Consider the following 24316-nt stretch of genomic DNA (forward strand, 5'->3'; position numbering starts at 1 on the left):
GAACTCCAAAATGCATTTAAAAAAAATGATGTTGCTTGTTGTGAAGGATTTACACACACACAAGTAAAAATAAAGATCCATGTACCCATAAAAAAAACATGCAAGTACACACACAGACTTTTGTGAACACTACAAATAGAGCTAGTAGCAGGAGAAAGCGTGTGTGTTTGTGTGTGTGTGGGTTTGAGTTTGAGTGCCAGCTACCAATGCACTCGGACTCAGGGACTGTCAGCACTGCCAAGGATATGACACCAGCCCTGCACAAAACAACCAGCAGATGGATGGATAGATAGAGCGGGGGCGGAGGACGGAAATCCTTTAAACCCAATGGGCAGAGCAAATGACTAACACCACTAGGGTTCGGACTTGATTGGTGGCCACCCAGTGCTGTGGGGCGTGGTGGTGTGGTGGTGTGGTGGTGTGCTGGTACGGGTAGGGGTTGCACGGACGGAGATTTTGCACAGTCATGTCAATTACCTCCTTATTAAGTAAAGTGGAAAGGTCAGTATTCTTTAGAGCGGGTGTTGAAAAATGAGCCACTTCAGGTTCACAGCGTCCCCATGAGGTCCCATGTTATATGTTCATGTTTACAGCAGAAATAAACATGTTCACAGCCTGAGGTCAAATAATTAATTTGGTATCAATATTTCAGTTCTTTATTGGTTTGATGTTAATGCACTTGCAGCATGTTTCAGTTGTTGCATTTGTTTTGCACAAATGCATCTGCTTTTGACTTTCTAGTGTTTCTGAATTGCTTTTTCTGTACGTCCTTAATGAGGTTGCTGGTCCCTTGTTGCCACCAAATTAAGGCTCTGTCTGGGTGTGGAGTTTCAAGAAACATCCCGGGATATAACATCCTGGCAAACAAAAATGACTATATGTTCTGCTTTGATTAAGTGTGCATCATTTTTAGCTCACAATTTCAGAAATCCGATGAGTTGTGTTGCACTGAATGTTAGTTCTCTCCTCTCTATTTGTCTCTTATCTGCATATATGACAATCTGTGTGTTACAAGTTCACCTGGAAAGTATGAAATTACTGACAGACATACAAAACCAAACAGGAGATAAAAAAAACCAGCACACCGCTCATTTGGACGACGACAAACAGCAACACTCAAACAGCTGCGCAGGTCAAACTCCTTGGCCAACAGTTAAGGTCATTTTTAAATCTGAATGTCAATTTTCATCTTGATGACAACCAGCCAGCGGAGTCAAAGTCAATTTGCAGCCCTGCGACAGCGCAGTCTCGAGGTCCTGTTCTCAGAAATTTGATCACATAAAATGCTACTTGAAATGTCAAACCCCTGGGGAATCTCATCGATTTGCTGATTTATCCAATCACTGGTTATCAGTAACAGCCGCAGCACATAGAAAATGGACACTTCCGCCCACGCTTCCTCCCTGCTTTACTTTTCCTGATGAAAACTCAGACAGCATTACATTAGACTTCAGTACAAAGTTGCGTCTGCATTGCAATGACCCGCCTGAATTTGTTTGGCTTGTCATAATAAATGATCCAAATTCTCCTACAATATATGTCATCATCCATAAAGCATTACATTTGTATTACTTTGGGAACCTTTCGCTTGAAGAAACTGTTTCATCTTATTACACACATTTTAACACAGGTTTTGCATGACTTAAGAGACAAAGCAAACGTGCACAAAAACAACACAAATGTTTCTTAAACTTCTTCCCTTTTCAGACAGGGAGCAGGTGCTGAATGCTGCTAGGTACAGCTGCTTATAAATAACCTTTTGCTCTGTTGAATTTTTCTGATCCATTGCACACAGTACAACAAAAAAAAAAAAACCCTCACATACAGAGCAGGATATAATTGGTGGAGTTTGCAGGGCAACCTTTAATTATCCTCCTCATTTTAACATTCACATGGCTGCAACATAATGATGGCCATGTGGACATACACGTAAACATATGGAGGTGGGGGCAAGCAGCAACCCAACATCCACACACACCACGCGCACACATAGCCTTCACCCAAGCTCACTTGTAGAGCTTTTTTTTTTTTTTATCAGGACGTTTCCAAACGTGCAGAATCACTCTTTTTTTTTTAAGCAGACACACATCAGCCACACTGGTTTGAGGGGATGAATGTGAAGTGAGAATAATTTAGGAGAGGAGGAGAGAGAGACGGAGTGAGACGTGATAACCGGGCGGCGTCGCCATCTCCTCCTTCACTTTCATGCTCACAGACCCTCTGCACAAAGATGCCGCCCCGTCGGGCCAATCCGTCCCGTCTATCGAGCGTCCCACCGACGCCTTGCAACAACTCTCTGTGCAAGGGAAGCATATTGATATTCAGCACACGCACTAAACACTGACACACAAACAAACAAACAAACACACACACACACACACACACACGCCGATCTCTCCTTCTCTCTCTCTAATTTTCAAACAGAGAAAGAGTGTTGATAATATCTAAGAGAGCAGGAGAGATGTTGGATGGTGTTGCAACAACCCGAGCTGCGCACAAAAAATCTATTAGTTTTCAGCAGCATCCAGATGTCCGCCCAAGCATCATGGAGCCATAAGGTCACCCATCCAGCCACAAAAAGCCACCCAGTCACCCATCAAGTCACCCAGCATAGCAGCTTTTTACCCTCCACCATCCGTCACCCTGCTGCATGTTAATCCAAGGAGCCAACCAATGATAACTGTCATCTGACCTGCCACCCATCATACTCAGTCACCCACGAGGCCACCGTGCCATCAATTCGTCAATCCAACCACACGGGCCAGCGGAGCATCGCAACTCTCTACCCCGGGAGCAAGTGCGCGCCGCCGGGATGCGTTCCTCTTACCTTGAGCGCTTCTATATCCAAAGACGTCGACCGGTCCATGATGGAGAAGTGAAGTGCTGCAAATCAGTCACGAAAATAGAAGTCCCACTGGCGAAGAAGAGGAGTAGAGGGATTAAAAATGGGGAAGAAAAGAAAAAGTTGGAATGCTCTCTAGAGTCCCAAACTCTGGTGCAACATCCCCTGGATTATCGTTAGGATTAGGTTATTAATATTCCACCGCGACGAATTTTCTCAGTTTCATTCCTCCCGGTGGGTCGCTTGGTAAAATCGGGACTCCATGCCGTGGAAGTCCCCCCCACCACCACCTCCGGTCCCCGGTTTGCCGGTGCAGGGAGAGGAGGGAATATAAAATGTAAAGGAATAAGATAGAGGAAGCCGTGCGTAATGTTTCAAGTTGCGGCTTTTGCGCACTTGACAATCCGGTCCGTCTTCCTTTTTTTTGTTGGTGTTACATCTGAGTAAGAATTATTACCCCCACTGCAGGAATGAAGCCTGGATTAAGGACTCTCCTGTCAGTCGGTCAGCGGATAAATACCGTTATATCCCGTTGAAATCCCGTTAAATGTTAGAGTGATGTTGTGTCTGCTCGCGCAGCAGTGGTCGGCAACTGAAGGAGAAGGAGTCCGGATCAGACAGATGATTTTCTGCCTTGCCTGGGCGACTTCCATGCGGCAAACCGCCAGAGATATCAGCTCTCACTGGAAGAAAAGCGAGAGACAGAGAGAGAGAGAAAGAGAGAGAGAGAGAGGGAGAGACAGAGATAAAGAGAGAGAGAGAGAGAGAGTCCTGGTGGGAGAAACGCTCAAGAGAGGAGATCAGGAGAGCTGTGAGAGTTGAGACGAGAGGAGAGAAGGATGCGAGGTTTATGGTGTATATTATTCCTATGACTGACGCACCGGTGTGTGTGTGTCTGTGTGCGCGCGTGCGTGTGTGTGTGTGTGTGTGTGTGTGTGTGTGTGTGTGTGTGTGTGTGTGTGTGTGTGTGTGTGTGTGAGGGTAGGAGGGTGAGGAAAGGAGAGAAGAGGGGAAGACTCTCTCTCTAATCAAGTAGATGAATAGAAAATGCTTTGCCACTGAAGACAAGAGAGAGATTTAAATGCAGAGGCTGTTGGAAGGCTGTTGCAGAAAGTCTGATGTTGCTGCCTGTGTGTGTGTGTGTGTGTGTGTGTGTGTGTGTGTGTGTGTGTGTGTGTGTGTGTGTGTGTGTGTGCATTTGAGTATGATGAAAAACAGAAGACACAAGCACTAAATTGTATTGTAGGCATATATAGCCCTGTTGTGACTCTGGGCAAGAGAGACACATAGACAAAAAGATCATGTACTCATTTTCTTTCTTTCTTTCTTTCTTTCTTTCTTGCAGTGCAAATTGTCCTCATCTTTCTCCTGCATAATAAGGTGTCGCCGCCTACCGACCACCAGAGCTTTTTATTATCTGTCACACACCTTTTGAATAAGGAGAAGAGCAGTGGAGTGGAGAGAGAGAGTAGAGGGAGGGGGGGGGGGAGAGGGAGTGAGGACAAATGAGGGGGGAGAGAATAAAAAGGCAGGAGAGGAGAGGAGAGGCAGAAAACATTCTTCATATGAAGAAGAAGGGGTAGGAGAGGATGTCCATCTCTACAAATTCATTAAATAGTGGCTGCAAATTCTGAACCACAATGATCTCAGTTTATTGCAGATCCTTCTCCTTACACCTACATTTTGTGATTAAATGTCACAGACCTCACACAAATATTGCAAAAAAACAAACAAACTATAAATTAAATTGCCTTGGAAACAAGTCAAATGATGAATCAGCGCATATTTTAACCGTCCTTGGCTCATTTACTATCCTATAAAATGTGACTTTTTAGTCAAATCACCAACTCAGTTTTGCACAATTGGAATGGAAGTAATCCACGACGCTGCAGTAAGAAAGGTTCAAAGTTCCACTTCAAAAAGGTTGTACTGTGTGTAATATTTAATTAAAAGAGCAAAATTAAAAAAGTATTTCCTCCATTATTCTCCAAGATGGCGACATGCCCGTTTGCAAGAAGAATCCAGCTACAGCTTCAAACATTTATTGGACCGTTTAGCGTCCTTTACAGTGTGTTCACTAACAAGACTACGTCCATTGTACGTTATCAAGAAGACTTTATTTGAAGTATAGTCGAGTCAGAATGTGGTGAGGGGTGATCTATGCAGTTTGAGCTGTGGGTGGAAAAACCTTGATCAACCTCAATGTGACTAGCTTAGAATTTCATTATCTTCATCGTTTATTAACAGTAAGAGTAAAATGTAGTCTCTATCAAAAGTTATCCCCATCTCATCAAAATGGTACTAGACTTAAAGCCAAAATAACTCTCAACTCAACTGACCGCACACACACACACACACACACACACACACACACACACACACACACACACACACACACACACACACACACACACACACACACACACACACACACACACACGATGGGCCTATTGAATAGCCCTCTAGAGAGCACAGAGGAACATTTGTTGAGGGAGTCAGTCAGAGATAACGAACATCATATTAATGAATCCTCACTCTTTCTCTCATGCTCCTCCTCGCTCTCTGTTTGTCCGACTCTCTTCTTCTTCTTCTTCTTTTCCTGCCTCGCTCTCTCATCACTCGTCTCTCCCCCTCTCTCTCTCCATCCCCCCCTTGCTATCTGCCGCCACTTTGCATCAAATCCCTTTTTACCCCAACATCTTTTATTTCTTCCTCTCACTCTCTCTCCCTTTTTTTCTGTTTCCACTTTGATGTTGTGCTCTCTCTCTCTCTCTCTCTCTCTATCCATTACACTCTGGCTATTTTCTGCTCCTCTGTAACTCAGGGACCCCCACCACCTCCACCCTCCTGCCACCCCCCCTCTCTTTCTTTTCTATAAACTTTGCGCTGTCGGGCAATTAATCATTTTCCCCAGGACTCGTTATTTTTTATAAGGGAGCGGCTGATATCGGGTACGGACAGCCAGTCCTGTGCCAGCTGGAAATGACATCACCTATCTCCCTCCTCCTTCTCTCTCTCCCTCTGCTTCTCCTGCATTTTAAAATGCCATCAACTGTTTTCCTTTTCTTCCATCGAGCCTTTTTACCCCGAAAAGCAAATGAATCCCTGTCAGTCAGCCCCGTGCATTTATTGCCAGCACTGTTTACTAAAAACCAAGACAGCAAAAAGCCCTACACCTATCAGCATTTCCCTCACAAAAATCCACTTGAATTCATCAAATTTCAACCCCAATTCCTGTGGGATGTTGTTCAGGAACGCGCAGCTTCACATTGAACATTCCCTCTCTCGACTCTTAGACCTACAAACTTGTTATACCTTACAGAAGTTCCCTATCTTGTAGTGTATTTTTACCTGCCCCATTACTCTGAAGAGCCATGCAGCTGTGCGATGCGCAGCAACTGACTTAACAAGCTTCTCTGTCTCTCCGCTCTCTCTCCCTCTCACAAAGCTCTTGGAGGATGTGATCAGATAGGACCTTTATTCTTCTGCTCCGATGCAAAGTGCAGCTGTTTGCTTTCCGAGGTGCAGAAAGCAAAAAGAGAGCAAAAAGCCAAATGGAGGGTATAACGTTATTGCCATGCAGGGCTTATTTTGACAGCTACTTGTTTGAATTAGTCAGCAAATCTGAGATAATTGAGGGAATTCCTAAGAAACAAAGGTAAGGATGTTAGCGATTGCTTTGATCACTATTTCGGATGAATGAGAGGAGGGGACATTCAGGAATTCAACATAAACTCCAGGTTGGGAACCAATGAAGCAACGAATGCTGTGAAGTTGTGGCCTCTCTCCACTACTCCATTTTCTAAAACAAAACAGATCAGCGCTCAGCTTCCTCAGCACAAAAACTACCTGTCAGCTGTTATTTGTAACAGCGCTTACAGCACTCTCACTCTGTGCCCGGTAATGTCTCTTCTCCCTCAGCGGCCAATCAGAGTAAAGAAGAGGCAGGTCTTCTTTTTCATCTTTTTCAACTACAATGGTAGAGGAGAGACTCAACTGTCTTTTCAAGGGTATAAAACAGATATCTTATAAAATATTAAGTATAATAGGCTAATTAAAACAGGGCTAATAGTCACAAGGGAAGCAAAAGAGCTCCAAGCCAACTTTCGTAACTTAGCAACAGAAAGGACCAGTGATCAGCGCTCTGAAACTACCGTCTTGACCACTGCCACAAAAAGCCTGAAGTCGACAGCGTCCCTTCATCCTCTGTAACCTGCAACATTTTCAAAATGTCCTTTTTAAAAATACATTTCTTTGAAGCAAAACTGACTAATTTTAAAAATAACTTCTTCAATGAAAAAGTTGTGATATAGGCTATTAGACTTTTGAGATAGTGCGCTGACTAATAATTTACACACTGAACAAGCTACACACACACACACACAGGCTGAAATACACACACATGCACAAACAGGATCCTGTGGACGTGCACTGATGCAGAGATGTCAGAGTGAGGGGGCTGCACACAGCGAGCACTCCTGAGCTGGTGGGGGGGGGGGGGGGGTTGACGCCTTGTTCAAGGGCGCCTCGGCAGTGCTCAGGAAGTGAACTTGTACCTCTTCAAGCTACCAGACAAATTTCCAGATTTGGTCTGTACAGGGACGTGAGCCTACAGCTCAAGCTACTGCCACTCACATACTCATGTTTTGTGAAGTTTTTATTCTTACTGTTCTTCAAAAACACAATCAGAAAAAGGATCAAGTAATCTGCAGCTTCACTGACAATGCTTCATTTAAAATGATTACTGAAAAGACATCCCTAAGACAAAATGTTCACCATACACAGATTCAACGTCTATACACTTTAGTGAACTTCACGTTAAACATTCAGAATCTTTTATTCCTGAGTAACAATCATGCCAGACAATTTCCAAACGAATCAATTCACATTCTACACCGATCCCAGCAAGTCTGGGAATGTTTCCATGATTGAGCTACAGACAATGAACCATGGTTTAACAAGGCTGCAACACGTGGTGATTGTTTCACGCTGCATTGGCTTTAATATTCCAACATGCTTCATTTTGTGTGTGTGTGTGTGTGTGTGTGTGTGTGTGTGTGTGTGTGTGTGTGTGAGTGTGTTTGTGTTAGTGTGTGTTTGCGTTTGTGTTAGTGTGTGAGTGTGTTTGTGTTTGTGTTAGTGTGTGAGTGTGTTTGTGTTAGTGTGTGTTTGCGTTTGTGTTAGTGTGTGAGTGTGTTTGTGTTTGTGTTAGTGTGTGAGTGTGTTTGTGTTAGTGTGTGAGTGTGTTTGTGTTTGTGTTAGTGTGTGAGTGTGTTTGTGTTTGTATTAGTGTGTGTTTGTGTTTGTGTTAGTGTGTGAGTGTGTTTGTGTTTGTGTTAGTGTGTGAGTGTGTTTGTGTTTGTGTTAGTGTGTGAGTGTGTTTGTGTTTGTATTAGTGTGTGTTTGTGTTTGTGTTAGTGTGTGAGTGTGTTTGTGTTTGTGTTAGTGTGTGAGTGTGTTTGTATTAGTGTGTGAGTGTGTTTGTGTTTGTATTAGTGTGTGAGTGTGTTTGTGTTAGTGTTAGTGTGTGTGTGTGTCTGTGTGTGTGTGTGTGTGTGTGTGTGTGTGTGTGTGTGTGTGTGTGTGTGTGTGTGTGTGTGTGTGTGAGAAAGAGACGGAGAGCTTTTGTGAAACCAACTTCCTTTCTTTCATAGGCTATGTGAATCCCTTCATTCATCAATATTAATAATAATTCATGACTTTTGTGTTGAGTTACACTTTTTCTTTAGTTGCCATTCAGTCTCACTTCAAAGGTATCGCTCTCACTACCATTAAGCGGAACATTTTAGAGCAACCAGCAGGTCATTAGACCTTGCACAAGCCACTTAAGCATCTATTGCTGGGCCATTACCCCCCACCCCTCCCTCCCCCCCCTTCCACTTTGCTTGAGGGATCCATCCTCGCTGCCTGTTTTGTACTCATATCTCCCAAGACATCTACTGCAATGTTCAATTCGATTGATTTTATAACCAGTGTTTGTTTTCATATCCACTGCTTAGGTTATAAATGAATGTACCTGCACTGGGAGTGTGTGTGTGTGTGTGTGTGTGTGTGTGTGTGTGTGTGTGTGTGTGTGTGTGTGTGTGTGTGTGTGTGTGTGTGTGTGTGGGGGGGGGGGGGGGGGGGTGTTGCCCTGCACTTAAAGCTTCTTACACTCTTCTATTGTATTGCAATATTTCTAAATCATGCTTGTTAATGCTGAATCAGGCACTTAAAGAAATATCAATCCTCAATTCAATGAACAACAATGTCGCTGCTAGTTTCCTTTTTTGTTTAATGGAATATGTTCAGGTCTATCAGAGCATCCATACATCATATGTCTGCTGTGTTAAGTGTTCAGCAGCTGGATTGAGTTAATGAAGGGGGGGGAGAGAGAGAGTCTTCAGCCATATGATTAATTTCAAGGGTTTTAACACAGGAACACGTACATGAAACCTAAACTAAACTTTCAAACCAAAAGATGCCAACAACAAGTAAGTGTTCTGTTTTGTTTTAATTAATGTTTAGTAAAAGAGGGGCAGATATTATAAGATTAATCTTCTTTCTGCTCCTTTTCATTCAAAATTTGAGATTTTATGTTTGTTTGTTTTTCTTACCTTTATTGTTTTTTTGAATGAAATAAAATTGACAAATAAAATAAAAAATAAAATAAATAAACATGTTGAGTACGATTGCACTTTTAATCTTTAAGTGTGATTTCTGACTTATGATTAACATTCATATTGTTCTTCTGTATGACAACTGAGACAGCTAAGAAAGCTGGAAACACTGAACTTATGTCACAACATCATTTTTAATGCTGCCTTAAACGTTTCTGTTGTACTTGTTTTTGCATTGGAATTAAACAGTTTAAGGGGCACTCACACAAGGCACTCCGTACTGTGCCCAAGCATGTTTGATGACGTTATGTACAAGTGTGCTCAGGCCCGGTTAATCCTGGAGCAGTGTGAGTGCAGGCCAGTAGGGGAATGGGGGCAATAGTGCTTTAGGGGTGCAGGGCAACTGGGCCTAGTGTTTGTTTGCCCTGATTCTATCTAATTGTTTACATTATTTACACTAATCAGAAGATATTCCTGATGTATAATGCAGTTATTTAAACTGTAATGGCTTCAACAGCCTCCAAAAGAAGCGTTCAATTAAGTTAAAATCAACAGCATTATATGCGAAGGTACAGTCTGCCTTAAAAAAAACTACAAGACCCATAAGCGTCCGCGTTTCCAATCTCTCGTCGTTGATTGGCCGAACCACAGTCCAATCCCTGGGCGGAGACGTGTCTCACAGTCAAAGCATCCTTCCGTCATGGCGTCTGTTTGGGCTAAATCCATCTCCAGCCTGCCGGTTCTGTCTGTTATCTGCCTCCTGCTGCTATGCCTGCCACCCGGAGGAGGACAAAAGAAGAAAGAGGTAACACTCTTCGCCATGGGATATATTTTTTTTTACGAGTTTAACGCTGTGTTGTTCAACGCGAGGAGTGTTGAAAATGAACCTGCCGGTGTGCGGTAAGCTAGCGATGGTTAGTCGCTACAGACAGGAAGTGCGTCGCAGAGCGCAACAAACACTAACCATTGACTTGTTTTTACGTTTTCCTGTTAATTATATGAAGTAAGTAGGCTTCACTTGTATTCGGCACGATGTAATAAGCGTAACGTTATATGACATACTAAGCTAATGTGGCTAAGCCATCCAGTTCTGCATTAAATCCCATTGACCGGGGCTGTCGACAACGAGGGTCTGATTTTGGTAATATTGTCGGCAGGAAATGCTGCTGTTGTGTCCGGTAACTTTACAGTGACGTGAGGATGTGACAATAACCCCGGTCATAGATAGCTGCTGCATGCTAGCTGCAGTCTGCTGGTTGTGGTAGACGGAAATGGCCTTTACCTCCTTCTGGTTTAGTGATGTGGTTATTTTCTCTGAAATGAAAGTAGGTCTGTTTCCAGAGGTTTCATATGAACCGGAGGTGAGGAGGAAGCTTGCGGTTTCTCGATGTGAATGTTTGTTACTGTGTTTGTTCACCTGCTTGTCTCAGGTTGACTGAAGTCACTCAAAAATACACTATTTTTTTTTTACCAAGGCAGTTACTCTAAAGATGCGATATAGGATGAATTATTTACTATACACTAGTGTGATGATTACAATACTGTTTTTATAAAATCACATATTGTCATTATAGCAGCATATAGCCGATTCTGGTCTGACGGGGATAATACAATCTCCCGCTGTGAGGTGCATATGTGAACATCCAGGTCAGGAGAATTTCAGGAGCAGTCCGACCTGAAATTATTTACAGGGATTTCACACTTCTCCTGATATTTCCAGAAGGAGCTGTATATGTGAACGCAGACTGACTTCACCCGGAGTTTCTCCTGCCGGACCCCTAGTATTTTTTTCCACAGCATGTCCGAGTGTCAGAGAACGCTGCAGGATATTCACCTGTAGAATGTATACACACAACCACTACGATCTCCGTGCTCTAACTAAACGGCTGCATTACGTTTTCTGTTAGCCAGTATGTTGTTCTCCGCTCTTTTTATTGATGTTGTCAGTCCGTTGAACTACAAAGGCAAATCTTCTCATTATAGCATCGTACAGATGACTCTGTTGCTTCGTCTGCTTCTTCCACGTTGTTTTTTTGGCATGTCTTACCTCAGGAGACCCCCCCCCCCACCCCGTCTGACAGTTGTATCCCAAATTACTTCAGACCAAAATATGGCTCAAAACTGAAATATTAATAAGTATGTTTATAGTCTGTGTTGAAATGAATGCATTCAATTGCATCTCCTGGCTGTTGGTTATGCCAGACAGTCCTTCACGGTTTGTGTCCCCCCCCCCCCCCCCTCCCACACACACAGGTCATGAGTGTGTCTGACTGTATGAGACCATAGCTGTGATTCTTACTGAGCAGCCTCAGTTTGTTTTGTAGCTATAACCATTTTGCGGTGCTGCTGCTGCTGCAGCCATAAAGTCACCTCATCTGAACCCTCCCTCTCAGCTGACTTTGCATATAAATAGAAACTAGATTGAGTGGACAAATCACAGAATAAAAAAGGAAAGGAATTCATGGCCAAATACATGACAGGTGAATAAATACCTGAATGGATGGAAAGAAATTGTCAACAAGTGGTGGAAGAAAGAACTAGACCCGACTGAGTGGAAGAACAAACTGATGAATAAATGGACAGATTAACCACAGACGACAAAGTATTTGAATGAGAGAGCGAATGAATGAATAATTGAGACTGACACATTTGCCCTCCAGCAAACACTTGCACACAAACACACTTACAAACACACACAAACAAACGCATTCTTTCATTTCTAATTTGGATGCCGTGCAAGGTGCATGTGTAATGAATGTGATGTTCCATGGGAGTCTGGAAAAATGAGCACCCATTTCCAAATTCTTGCAGTTTTTACAATTAGGAGAGGCGATTGTGGGTTGTCTCAAATCAGAAGGTTGGTGGTTCCATACCGAGCTCCTGCAGTCTTTGAATTGTCCTTGGGCAAGACATTGAACCCCCCATTTGCCCCCTAGAGCAGAACCATCTGTGTGTGAAGGCGTGAATGTGGTAAGATGTTGATGGCCAGATTGGCACTTGCAAAGCAGCCTCTGACATCAGTGTGAGAATGTGTTTGTAAAAATAACGCCCATGTGACGTTGATGTGTGATGTTATAGGTAGTAACAGGCGTTACAGAGGGGGGATGTTTTCAGCGGAGCCAGCGGGGGAATGCATCGCTGTCTGACTGTGTGTCTATGTGGACCTGCTAGTGTGCCTAGCTTCCGAAATGCCGACATTCACAGACTGGTACACCACCGTTACACTGTCACAGAATTAATATAAATGTACATAGATGTGATGATGCCTGAGCATAGTAATGGAAAGAAAAAAGCAGTCTGAATAGGGCTTTGTAATAAGTACATTAAAGTGTCTTTAAATATTCAATATATTATATAAGTTTAATGCATTATTTTCATTATTTAGGGTCCAATATTAGGGTATTTTGTCTCATGTACACATTTCTTTTCAGTACATCATTTCGATAATAAGGTATATTCCATTTGATCGGATCACAGATCCTAGATTGGAACATTTTTCGGATCAGCAAAATAAAAAAAATCAGAGAAAGAATCATTTAGCTCGTTTTGTATTTTCTTTAAGATAGCGGGTCAGTGCCCTCCCCTTGATCCGCCCCTGCCAAACAAGTTCAACATCATTAAAAACTCAAAATAAAGATCCATCATTGAGTACAAAACATGAGCTTCGACTATGTTGAACTTGTTCATTTATCACTTCCCATTTTGGAGATCTATGTCAAATCTTTGAGGGGTGAAAATCCCTGAGTAGTGTGTGGATGCTTAACGCAGCCTCTCTGTAACACTTATAGTTTTTTTTTTTTTTTTTTTTTGTCAAAATCTTTTTATTGAAATACAAACATGGTGTACATGAAGCACAGTGCTGATCAGTCACTGATATTAGAGGATGTTATAAACAAACCCCAAACGTAGTTAACAGTCACATCTACATAGGCAGAGTAAGAGACATGCACAAAAATAAAGCTATTAACTGCACATGGTAAATAAGTAAAGCATGGACCTACAACAACAGCCTGTGTTACCGTTTCACTTTTTAGGTTAAAGAGATGAACAATGTAAACAAAATATCCATTATAAAACAATCCCCTTCTGAGATAGACTGAGATAATTTAACACTGATAGTTTTGAGTTAAAAACGTCACCTTACTGTAAGTAATGAATACCGTCTCAAATAACATTTTTTTTTTTAACCTTAATGCTAAGGGACAGCATGCTGACATCAGTGCTTATTTCCAGCAACACCTTGTTTCACATTCACAAAATGACACCAGAGCGCTTCCCATTATAGCCACAGTCTGCTGTTAGGCACTGCCCGGCTCAAGGACACCTCTACGTTATCGAAGGAGTGACAGGAGGAGCATTTCTCAATCACATATCACAGCTTCAGTGTATCCCGCCGTTGTGCATCTACTTCTCTGACACTGACATTGCCACTGTCTTAAAAGTGAGGTTTCAGTATTTTGTGAACTTTTAAATAGTTTGACTCTGTAGCAAGTAGCAGACTGCAGCTATCCATGCATACTTGCATAAGCACACATATACACAGGCGTACTTTCAGGGAGCCACAGGAGGGATATTGAAAGTTTATAATGTGAGAAACGTTCTTTCCCAATTGCATGCCCGGGGCTATGGCAGAGGAAGTGCAAGAGGTGGAGGAAAATCTTATTTAGTTGAAAATGGACCAAATGGTGAGGCAGCATTTTGTATTCATATCATCCACTCCGTCTTTCACCAGCTGCCCTTTGTCGTACCTTGGCCAACACAAACTTTGGCTGTAAAGTGTGAGGTTGTGCAGATCTTAAGTTAACTAAGGCTGTCCTCAAAGTTGAAATATCTTAAGGTGCATTCAAGCTGTTTGGTCCGTTTGAAACAAACCCTGGTGTGCTTTGAGGGATAGTTTGTTTAGTTTGGGGGTGGTGTGAAAGCTCAAATGATCTCTGCTCTGGTTCGGTTAAAAAATGGGGGTCTTGTGGCGCTGGAGCCACAGTGGTTAGTGGGTGGCCCAGGTTCCAATCCGACCTGTGGCTCCTTACCCACATGTCATTCCTCATTCTCTCTACCTGATTTCCGACTCTATCCACTGTCCTATCTCACCTGACAGGCGCACGTCTCAGCACTTAAGTACTGGTATGTTGGTCCCACCCACATATGTATTAAAAGTGTGTCTTATACACCAGGTTTTAAATGTGCTTCATATTTACTTCTTTAGGTATTATTTAGATTTGATGGGTGTGGTTTCCCATTTGGATTTTCTTCTTCTGCCTCCTTATCACCTAAAATATTGTAGCCTAACTGTGTTTTTATCTTTTCCCATTTTCTAAACGATGTTATTGCAGAATTTAACACCAACTTGTTGTCTACAAGGACTTCACCATTGGTTGTTCATTTCACAGTGTCTGCACGAGCTTCACAGAAAAAGCCTTCCAGTAATTTTGGTGCAACTTGATTTTTAAGACCACTTTTATTTGTTTGATATAAATTGACTACTTCGTGTTTATTATTCATAGTCTCGCTGTAATACACCGAACTGAAATGAGAGCAAAACACTGCTGGGAATGTAATGAAATCTAAAAAAAAAAAAAAAAAAGTACAAATTACGGAGGCTGTAACATAAGTCTTCTGAAGGAAGGAGCTGTTGGAAGCTTGAATTTGTATTAAAAGTGAGGAGAAGGAATGGACTTCATTTCAACTCTTGACGGCACGGCAAGAGGGAGATCAGTGAGCACGGTCTTCAGTAGCTTCATTTGTTGCAGAAATGGAGAGAAATAAAAAAAAAAAACCTACAGCAGCCATGCAAATTCTAATGACTATAATGTAAAGCTGGAGTTATACGTCCATACTTTTTTATATCAACAGAAATCGGCTGATTTTAGGTCATTATCATGCAGGACAGTGGATAAGTATGGAACTCGGTGAGAGAGAGAAGGTGGGGAATGACATGCGGAGGACAGGTCAGATTCAAATCCAGGCAGCCTGCTTGTGAAGGACTTTAGCCCCCACACATAGGGCACGCAAACTAACCAGTAGGCCAATGGCAACAGGGTCTGAGGGTCACCCTTCTTTTCTTTTCTTTTTTTGCAGTGAAATTACAGATCAGAAAAGTACAACACTATATTTAGCAGCAAAAGTGTGAATAACAATATGAAGCTGTTTTCACAGATGCACTCACACTCCTGAAAATATCTAGGTAATTTCAGGGGGTCTCCTGAAGTAGCAGCAGATGAAGCAACAGAGTCCGCTATACAACGCTATGATGAGATTATTTGCCTTTATATCAATCAGGAGTTTTCTGCAGGTGTGAAAGCACTAATAGAAGATGGTAATATTCTATGCACATGGTTAAAGTGGTACTTATTGTCAGAGCTGGACCCCAGCATAGTATTTTATGCCCTAGAAAGTTGAATGTTTAAAAAGTAAAGCAAATTTTCCTTTCATTTATGTCCTTTATCCTTGTAGAGCTTATTAAGACGAATGGAAGAGTGGGTGGAGCATGAAGACAAAAATAGAGCCTGATAGGAGAAGTTAGGGAGGAAGTTAAACAGCAAGATTGTCACAGACATGGGGTAAGAAAGAAAGAAAGAAAGAAAGAAAGAAATTAAAAGGAAATAAAAAAGCGAAGTTGGGGCAGCAGTGGTGGACCCCTGCCTTTTTTAAATCAGGCTATATGCCCCCTCAGGGAGTGGAAGAAATAGTCATGGCGAGAGAAAGAATATTTATATCCCTTCAGTACTGCCTCGTTCATCACCCTGGCTCTGCTAGATATTATATCCAGCTTGTGTTGTGTTTCTGTCTTAAGGCTGACTACAGCACAAAGAAAGAACCAATGTAAGCACTTCCTATACCGAGGCACACGGAGTCAGGGGAGGAAAAGTGAGGAAAACAGTCCAGGGCAGCGAGTCTGTGGCAAGGAGAATTATATATCAAGAGAGTTATATATCTACAGAGAGATGGAGATTGCAAAGTACCGGGCCTGCTACCACACCCAGGGACCGGTCTAATAAGTGGATCGGAATAATAAGAGCCTGCTACCTCTGCACACAGAGGCGCAATAAACTACTGGGTAGAGCCTTCAGGGCATAACCTGAGCCACTTGCTGAGTTTAGACCGAGGCTTATGAAGCTAAACACTGTGTAAGCACTATTGACTCTGGGTTTTTTCTGTCTGACCTGCTCATTGGAGAATAAACCATAGCTCACCGTTTACACATTCTGCATGGTGTCTTTAGAGTTTATGGTGCAGACAGGGGTGTGAGAAAAGATAGCGTGATGCATGTTAAGTTTTTAAGTTTCGGTGTATGAAGTTTCGTTACGCATTTCCAAAGGAGAGTTACAAAACAGTAATGTGGGAGGGGGAAGGTAACATTACTCTTAACCACAATCAGTCAGCATGTAAAAATGATTAATTCTCAATATGGGGAAAGTTGAGTGGTACTGCCGTCCTCCATCAACAAAAACAGAGGTTAGCTAAATGCTGAAGGACTGTGTGACAAATAATCATTGGCTAAAATTAGCAATTTGTGTTATGGTGTATGGTTTTAGGGTTTTTTCACAATGGTTGTTTTGTACCGTGCCAAGGCATGATAGATTTTTTTTCTTCTAATTTTGAATATTCATTCAAACCTGGGGAAGATAGAACACAGTTGAACTGTAGTCGTTTGAATTCGATATATTCAGTCTATCAGCGCGTCAGGCTGTCTGAAGTGGTTTACGTTGTGGTCCAGCAGAGGGCGCTCTCAGTGTAACTTGACCATTTCATGCACTTTTGACCTCAGTAAACGAAGACAGTAATGTTGTGACAAAAGCAACAGAGGCTGCAATTCAGGAGATTCAAACGTACAAGAGGGAGACTCGTCTCTCAGCAGACTGCAGCCCACTGCTTTGCTGAAGAGACATAGGGTCACTAGAAAGCCGCGAATATTTTTGGAACGTCTGTGCGTTCAGAACAAGTGTTGTCGTCAGAATGTGTTCGGACGTTACCGCGCCATATTCTAAGTTTGTTCTAAGCACTAGTTGTTATGTTGGGAGACGGGAAGTTCTTGAACTTGCGACACCATGGTGGGTTTGATCGAGGCTCAGTTTCACCAAATCTGAGTTTGTCTTTACATTTCTTTCCGTCTACTGCGCTCCTTTTTCATTGCTTCTTAATCTCTTCATATTTGCCCCTCCTTTACTTACTTTTGTTTTATTTCGGTCTTTCGTCAAAGGGAACTTATCTTTTTGTTGTAATATTTTATGTATGTATGCCAATGCTCAGTCTTGGTTTGGGCTCTCTGTCTCCTTTTTTTTTTTTTCTTCTCATGAAAATAAATGTGAATCTTTCAAGGGAGATGAATATCATATCCAACCTTCTCCTCCCTTTTTAGAATTGCCAATACCGAACAAACTCCATCTAAGAAGCTGCCATAATGTCGCCATATTTTGTGCAGTGAAATGTTTCAATGTTCTCTCACTGAATTCAGGGGTGATTTGTTTGGATCGCGCTCATTAGCCATAGTCATCTGAATTATTGATGCAGCAGTGTCAGGCCTGCTTTCTCGATGACTGATGGCCTGCGTTCCCAAGTCATTTTCCTCCTCTGTTATTCCTCCCTCTCCTCCTCCTCTTTCTACACCCCTTCCCAACACTTCTATAACAAATTTTCTGAGTGGCAAAAGGATTTCCATCTTCTGCTCTCCACCCCCTTTCCCTCCCATGTCACCTCCCCTGCGTCTCCTTTCTTCAACTTCTCTTCTCTGCGCACGCCTTTGACATTTCTATATTTGTGCGGTGTCAAGCAGTGATTTCTCCCTTTTTTTTTTTTGTTTTACTTTTTTTCTGTGCTTTTCTCCTTCATTTTTGGTCCTTCCCTTGTTCTCCTGGCCTTCTTCTTCACTCACCCTGCCTCCCCCTCCTTCCTCTTTTGCCATTTCCCTGACATTTCTTAGGCTAATTTTTGGGCCAGCCCGGTTTCAGTCTGAAAGTTGTGAAGGGTATTTCCTTGTTGTTATGAACATTAATTTCTGCATGGCATTCTCCAAATGTATAAGCACTTGCTCCCACTGAAATGTCTTTCTCTCTTTTGCTGAATTAGCCATTGAGTCATTTACTCAATCAGGTAGTCAGTTACTTACTCAATATGTCATTCAGGTATTTATGCAGTCAGTCATTCAATCAGTCATCTACTCACCCAAACGCCTTTTAGTCAGTCAGTCATTTACCCTGATATTACCTTCCAGTGTCACTTGGTTCCTGCTTACACATCAACAGGTAATAAATCTGCTCATTTACCAAATAACGTCTCAATCAATAATTTGTGGACTTGTCACTTACACAGTCAGGTTGTCAATCATTTAGTAACACACAGCACTATTCAACATATTCACACGGCAGCGATTTTCAAAGATGGGTAGCACAAATGATGATATATCATTGTCATATAATGTTGAAGGCTGCAAGTTGTATATGTATAAAGAATAAGAAAAGCCTCTTTTATTGTAATGCTTCTCATTTATCTGCACATTAAAAGTAAACGTTTGATAAACCATAAACCATGCACATTAGCTGTTTCCACATATGCACTTCTGTATTTTTCTAGAGGATTTCATGAATTCAGTCTATGCACCGTGCACTGATCACCGAGAATAAACGTCACCACTCCGTCCCACTCACATGCGGAAAATTCACTTGATTTATTTCCTGCTGCGTTCTCACATCAGCTCCATTGGATTTAATGTGGAATTTCCACTAGGGGTCTGTCAGGAGAAACTCCAGATAGAGTCAGGGTAAAAAATGTGCCTGTTTGTGTTCACACTATGTAGCTCATCTCAAGAACTTGAGGTTTCTCAGGAGTTTTGTGCGAGTGTGAAAGTAGCTAAAGTGTTGCATAATACCATCGATTGGTGGTGTTAGCTGGGAAGTGGCTGGATGCGAACGTAAATTATTTTCTAAGGATAGCTTTCAAATCATCATCAGGTTTGTGTTTACCTTTGGGGTTCTATGATTTTTTTTAATGCCTTTGTTTTTAAACCACCTGGTGGAACAAGTGCACGGCAAACAAACATGTATCCCCAATGGCAGCTAACACTTGCATGTCCAAATGTCAGGAGTTGTCAGGTGATGGGAACATCTGCTTGTTTCATCTCATTTATTTGATCCACCTCATATGACATGCTCATGGCATTCATCCCTTTTTCAGACACTGAGCCATGATGTTAAAGTTGTTGTGTCAGGAGGACAAGTGCTAATGGCTTGACATTGATGCCGTCATCACACCTTTGATTTTTCACACCCCTGATGTAGCAGCAAATGTAAGTGTTCTAGTGTGTGGTTTATTGCATACCAGTGTTGCAGATCAGGCAGCGGCATTGGGTTTGAGCACACAGCATGAGCTTCACACACAAACACACACACACACACACACACACACACACACACACACAGCGCTCTTTCATCATGCTAGCGCCGACGTTCTACATCACCACAGAGTCCACCCAATACACCTCTGTAAGTTCTTCAGGGGCGTTGAAAACCTCGCTCTACCATTCTGAGTCCGTGTGTTACACATGGCAAGGGAGACGCAACAGGGGCATAAGTATCCCGCCTTGAACTGACAGCGTGTAAGAGCCGCCATAGTATTCCTCATTACTCCTATCTCCAAAGGGGAAATGTTGTCATACAGTACTGCCTGCTTTGCACCCCTCCTATTTTCTCTTCTCTTCTTCCTAAACCCATTTACACATTTTTCTTCTTCAACCTTCAACTTTTCTCCCTTGCCCTGCATGACTCGTCTCCCTCGCCCCTCTTGATCTCTTCTCTCCCTCTCCTAGCTGCTCCCCCCCCCCCCCCAAACGATGACAGGCCTCGCCATACAGCCGATATGATGTGGCACATAATCCCACTGTGTGTGCGGGAATGTGTCTGAGAATGTGTGTTTGTGTGTCTGTCTGGCTCGTGGCTGATAAGACGTCTCACTCTTATCCTCCCAGACAGACCTGTGTTGCTGTGATGGTTTGCAGGCCACACACACACACACACACACACACACTTGGATTAATACACTCAGCTGCACACAGAAACAGACACTAATGCACAAGTACACACGTTTACACATATGCACAGACACAAACACACTCGTGACTTTGTACTCGGTTGTTAGATTGAAAGCCTTATAGTAGAGCTTTTCCTAATGCTGTGTACTTGTCCCTATGTGTGTCTGTTTGTGTGTGTCTGTTTGTGTGTGTCTGTTTGTGTGTGTCTGTTTGTGTGTACATGTTGCCTGTCACAGATATCTGATGATTCTCTTATTAAACTCTTAGTCTTTCTGCTTCACTGACAGAAAGCCTGTTAACACTCTGCACAAGACTTAAGCCTTTTAAAGTTTGTGTGTGTGTGTGTGTGTGTGTGTATATAGTATGTGTGTATTTCAGTCTTTCTCTGCATGGTAGAGAGGCTGTCACAGGACATGCCTTATTGAAAACACTTGTCATGATACGGTCACAGTAGGCTAGAATGTGGAAAGGAGAGCAGATTTAGTCTTCCCAGAGATCTTTCTTGCCTTGTTCGACCTGAGGGCTTTACTCGTGTCGTTAAAGTGAATCCTTGTAAAGTAACAATAGACGTAATCAAACTGGTTATGACTCATTAACACATCCCAACACAACTTCTGGGAAGCATTTATTTGTCAAGGGAACGTGAAGTTATCACAAACACTGTAAATAAACATGCACAAAGCCTTGGTGACCCATCACCCATTGGTTTCTGAAGGAGCAAAATGAAGCCCAACCATAGCGGTCGCCATATTAGAAATGGTTAATCCAACAAATTTACGGCTTATCTAGAGACCGGAGAGGAGGTGCAGTTGAGGGGGGCCCCATAGACTATAAATATACATGGATGAAGCCTGAAGTGACGTCACCCATTACCGAAAGGGGCTTCTGAAGCTTGGGGGTCGCCATACTGGAAATAATGTAACAACCTAACATTCAGTTGACAACACCAGGCAGGAAGCTAGAGCTGAGGGGGGGCTTTAGCTTCCTGACAAAAAGCCTTATTAAACCCCATACAGTGTTTGCTGTTAAAGACACAACTATTCAGACAGACCAGTTTTTTTTTTTGTTGATGTAAACATGTTTATTTCTAATGTCCAAATGTGCATTTTTGAATGGTGTGTGTATATGGGATTTACGGAGCTTCTGCAGCACGCCTCTAGTGGATACTCGATGAACTGCAGGTTTTTGCACTCCCTTCATATTTCAACACCAGAGGTTGCTGTTTGAGTTATCACACTACATGTCTCTCTGACTCGGGGACATTTTCAACCAGAGCAGTAATATAGATTCTCAGCTGGGGGGTGGGTGAGGTGAGGTGAGGTGGGGTGGTGTTGGTGTTGGTGTTGGTGTTGGTGGATGGGAGGGGGCTTGCATCTTTAACCTCTAGGCTTTGTTGGTTCATTCGGTAAAAGTCCTGAAAGAAAAAGTTACAGAAGTGCTCATCCCCCTCCGCTGGGTTGTATTGAGATTTATTAGGAATCATATTTCTGTCTCAGCTTGCCTGTCTAAATGACAGGTTATTTATGCCCCCAAAGTAGGTTATTAACACACACACACACACACACACACACACACACACACACACACACAAGGAGCAATAAGGAAATACAACATGATGAACTGGAGCAGTTTAGCATAAAGCTGTCGTCAGGATAAACTCTAAATGCCATTTTGTGTCTCCCTCTCAATTTCTCACCTTCCCTTCCAATCTTTTTCTCGCCCCCCGTTACGTCGTACCTGTTTTAACTCTATTGCACGGACACTTTAAATAATGGAGTGATAGTAATCCCAACTGACTGTATACCCAAAGGCATGATGAGTTTTGCAAGAAAGTGAGTTGTTAACTTAACCCGCTACACCCTGTTGTTGTTGTTGTATACAATCAAAAGTTTAAAGGCAGGGTTTGTCATTTTCAGATCCACTTTTTAAGATTTAGGTTGTAATTGTCTTTAGGTCCTGACAGAAATTAATAACTCATGTGCTCTGAAAAAGGAACCAAGAAAATTGGTCTTCTGTAGCAGTTGTAAGCCTGTAAAAACTTCGACCAATGTCTGCCATCAATCACGCCTCCTTGCTCGTACTCTATCTCTTGTGTGCACAACCACCGCTGCCATTCCCCCCATTCATGCACGGCCTGCTCCGACCTACACCTCAGCGGCAACGAAGTGTGGACAACAGAAAGCTATTATCCCATATGCTCTTTTGTAAAGTGTCCCGAGATAACACTTGCTATGAATTGGTGCTATACAAATGATGATTGATTAATTGACTAGCCCACACTCAAAGCGCGTCACCGACTTTTATACTGTGAGATTATTTACCGCTGACATTAGATCACGTAGTTTCTACACAATGCAAGCGATGTGCTGAAGTCCGCTTCTGGTGCAACGGCGCTCATGCATGTAAGTGAGGGGCGTGGCTTTTGAGGGAGCACAGAGGGGAAGGGATGTAGACGGAGCATTGAGGGAATGCTACTTTCAAAACCATGGAAGTTTTCGAAAATGACTAACCCTGTCTTTAAGTTTGTTCTTCTGTCTTGGGGAGAAGGCAACTTTTAAATTAACAAGATAGTTGAATGCAAAATGAGAAAAAAAAAACCACACACACACAGGTGAAGCTTGTGCTGAAGCAAATGCTTTATCATCACACCTCCACAGATAAGTGGAAATAAATGTCATCCTGATAATATTGTTATATTGTAATTTATAGACGCCAACAGACAGACCATGACACCACCACCTTCCTGCATGGTGATGAATGAATGTGGCTCCTTTTCGATTGTGAGTTTCATACAATAACAGAATCTTTAGCTTTTCTATCAGGGCTGCACAACATGAGGAAAAGTGAAAATTCAATATATATTTAAAAAAAGAGGAGATAAAATGCAGGGTTTTCTTGTTTATAAAGGTTACTCACTCAGCTTTCCACAGACATGGAATAATCAGCCAGTGGGGATAAGTAGCCAAAAAGGTGGTCTGTAAAAGCCCAATGATCTATAAGGTGCCCTGCCCTGGGATGCAACTGCAAATTTTTATATCACACACTAAGACGCTGATGTGTCAAAGTAAGAAAGTCATTTCACTGAAACCAAAACACATCAGGGTGCTGAATATTGATGTCTTAAGGCTACCAAGATTCTTATTTTTTTAGGGACGCAACCATGCATCGGTTTAGGATCTGTATCGGATGAAATCGGACATGTTGACAGGTCGGCACATCAGCAATTTACATCTAACTGCTGGTTCAGAGAAGAGTTTTTATTAATTGGTCAAAAGAAGTCACCTGTTGGACTGTTTTCATGGTCAAACAGAGAAAACGTTGTGGGAGTCATACACCAAAAGATGTAACAGAAAAAGTAATTTGCATTGGAGTCGGGAGTCGGCAGTCGGCTAAATTGTATTAGTTTTTCTCCCAGGGTCGAGTGGGGATGGTGGTTAGGTGCATGCGTATGAACAGAGGAGCAGGCGAAAAATCATGCTTAGACTGCAGGCGTCATGTTGCTGTCATTGCTGTTTTCGGAAGCAGCCCGTAATGACGATAAGGCCTCCACCTGCAGCAAAATGCAATTCATTTTCACTACACAGTTATTTTGCTCATAAAAATCTCAATTGCTGCCAATTTTCTAAAACTAGTTCTTGACCAGGACGTTAATTTAAAAAGCGATAATTGAAACCTTGACCCTCCTGTAGATGTGTCCACCTCTGCCTACAAGCCATCTGCTATCTATTAAAACAATCAAATGTATGTTTTATCTGCATACTTTTTTTTTTATCATAAGCTAACCTTCTAATATCTGTGACTCACCCAACACTGAACTTGTGTTCAGGTGTTGCTGCTAAAAGGAGATATTCT

General features: G+C 42.4%; 2 protein-coding genes across 4 annotated transcripts in view; one reads left to right on the forward strand and one right to left on the reverse strand.

Moving 5' to 3' along the window:
* The window catches only part of LOC109989051 (zeta-sarcoglycan), a 380910-nt gene extending 377129 nt beyond the window's left edge, over window positions 1-3781 (reverse strand). Inside the window, exon 1 of one of the 2 annotated variants that reach the window (XM_065954498.1) lies at window positions 2828-3781. Coding sequence is in view for 1 of the 2 variants with exons in the window: in XM_029278628.2 (XP_029134461.2) it covers window positions 2828-2866 (39 nt within the window). In the remaining variant the exon portion in view is untranslated. The remainder of the gene's footprint in view (window positions 1-2827) is intronic. The other variant, XM_029278628.2, reaches the window with a different exon arrangement.
* tusc3 (tumor suppressor candidate 3) overlaps window positions 1-24316 on the forward strand; it is a 109299-nt gene that overhangs the window by 17569 nt on the left and 67414 nt on the right. The window contains exon 1 of one of the 2 annotated variants that reach the window (XM_065954495.1): window positions 10091-10246. The exons of the other annotated variant lie outside the window; for it this stretch is intronic. Within the exon in view, the coding sequence (XP_065810567.1) occupies window positions 10142-10246 (105 nt within the window). The 5' untranslated portion in view covers window positions 10091-10141. Of the gene's footprint in view, window positions 1-10090; window positions 10247-24316 lie in introns of those variants that run through there. 2 annotated transcript variants of the gene reach the window in all.

The sequence above is a fragment of the Labrus bergylta genome, chromosome 1, assembly GCF_963930695.1.
Source record: "Labrus bergylta chromosome 1, fLabBer1.1, whole genome shotgun sequence".
NCBI lineage: Eukaryota > Metazoa > Chordata > Actinopteri > Labriformes > Labridae > Labrus > Labrus bergylta.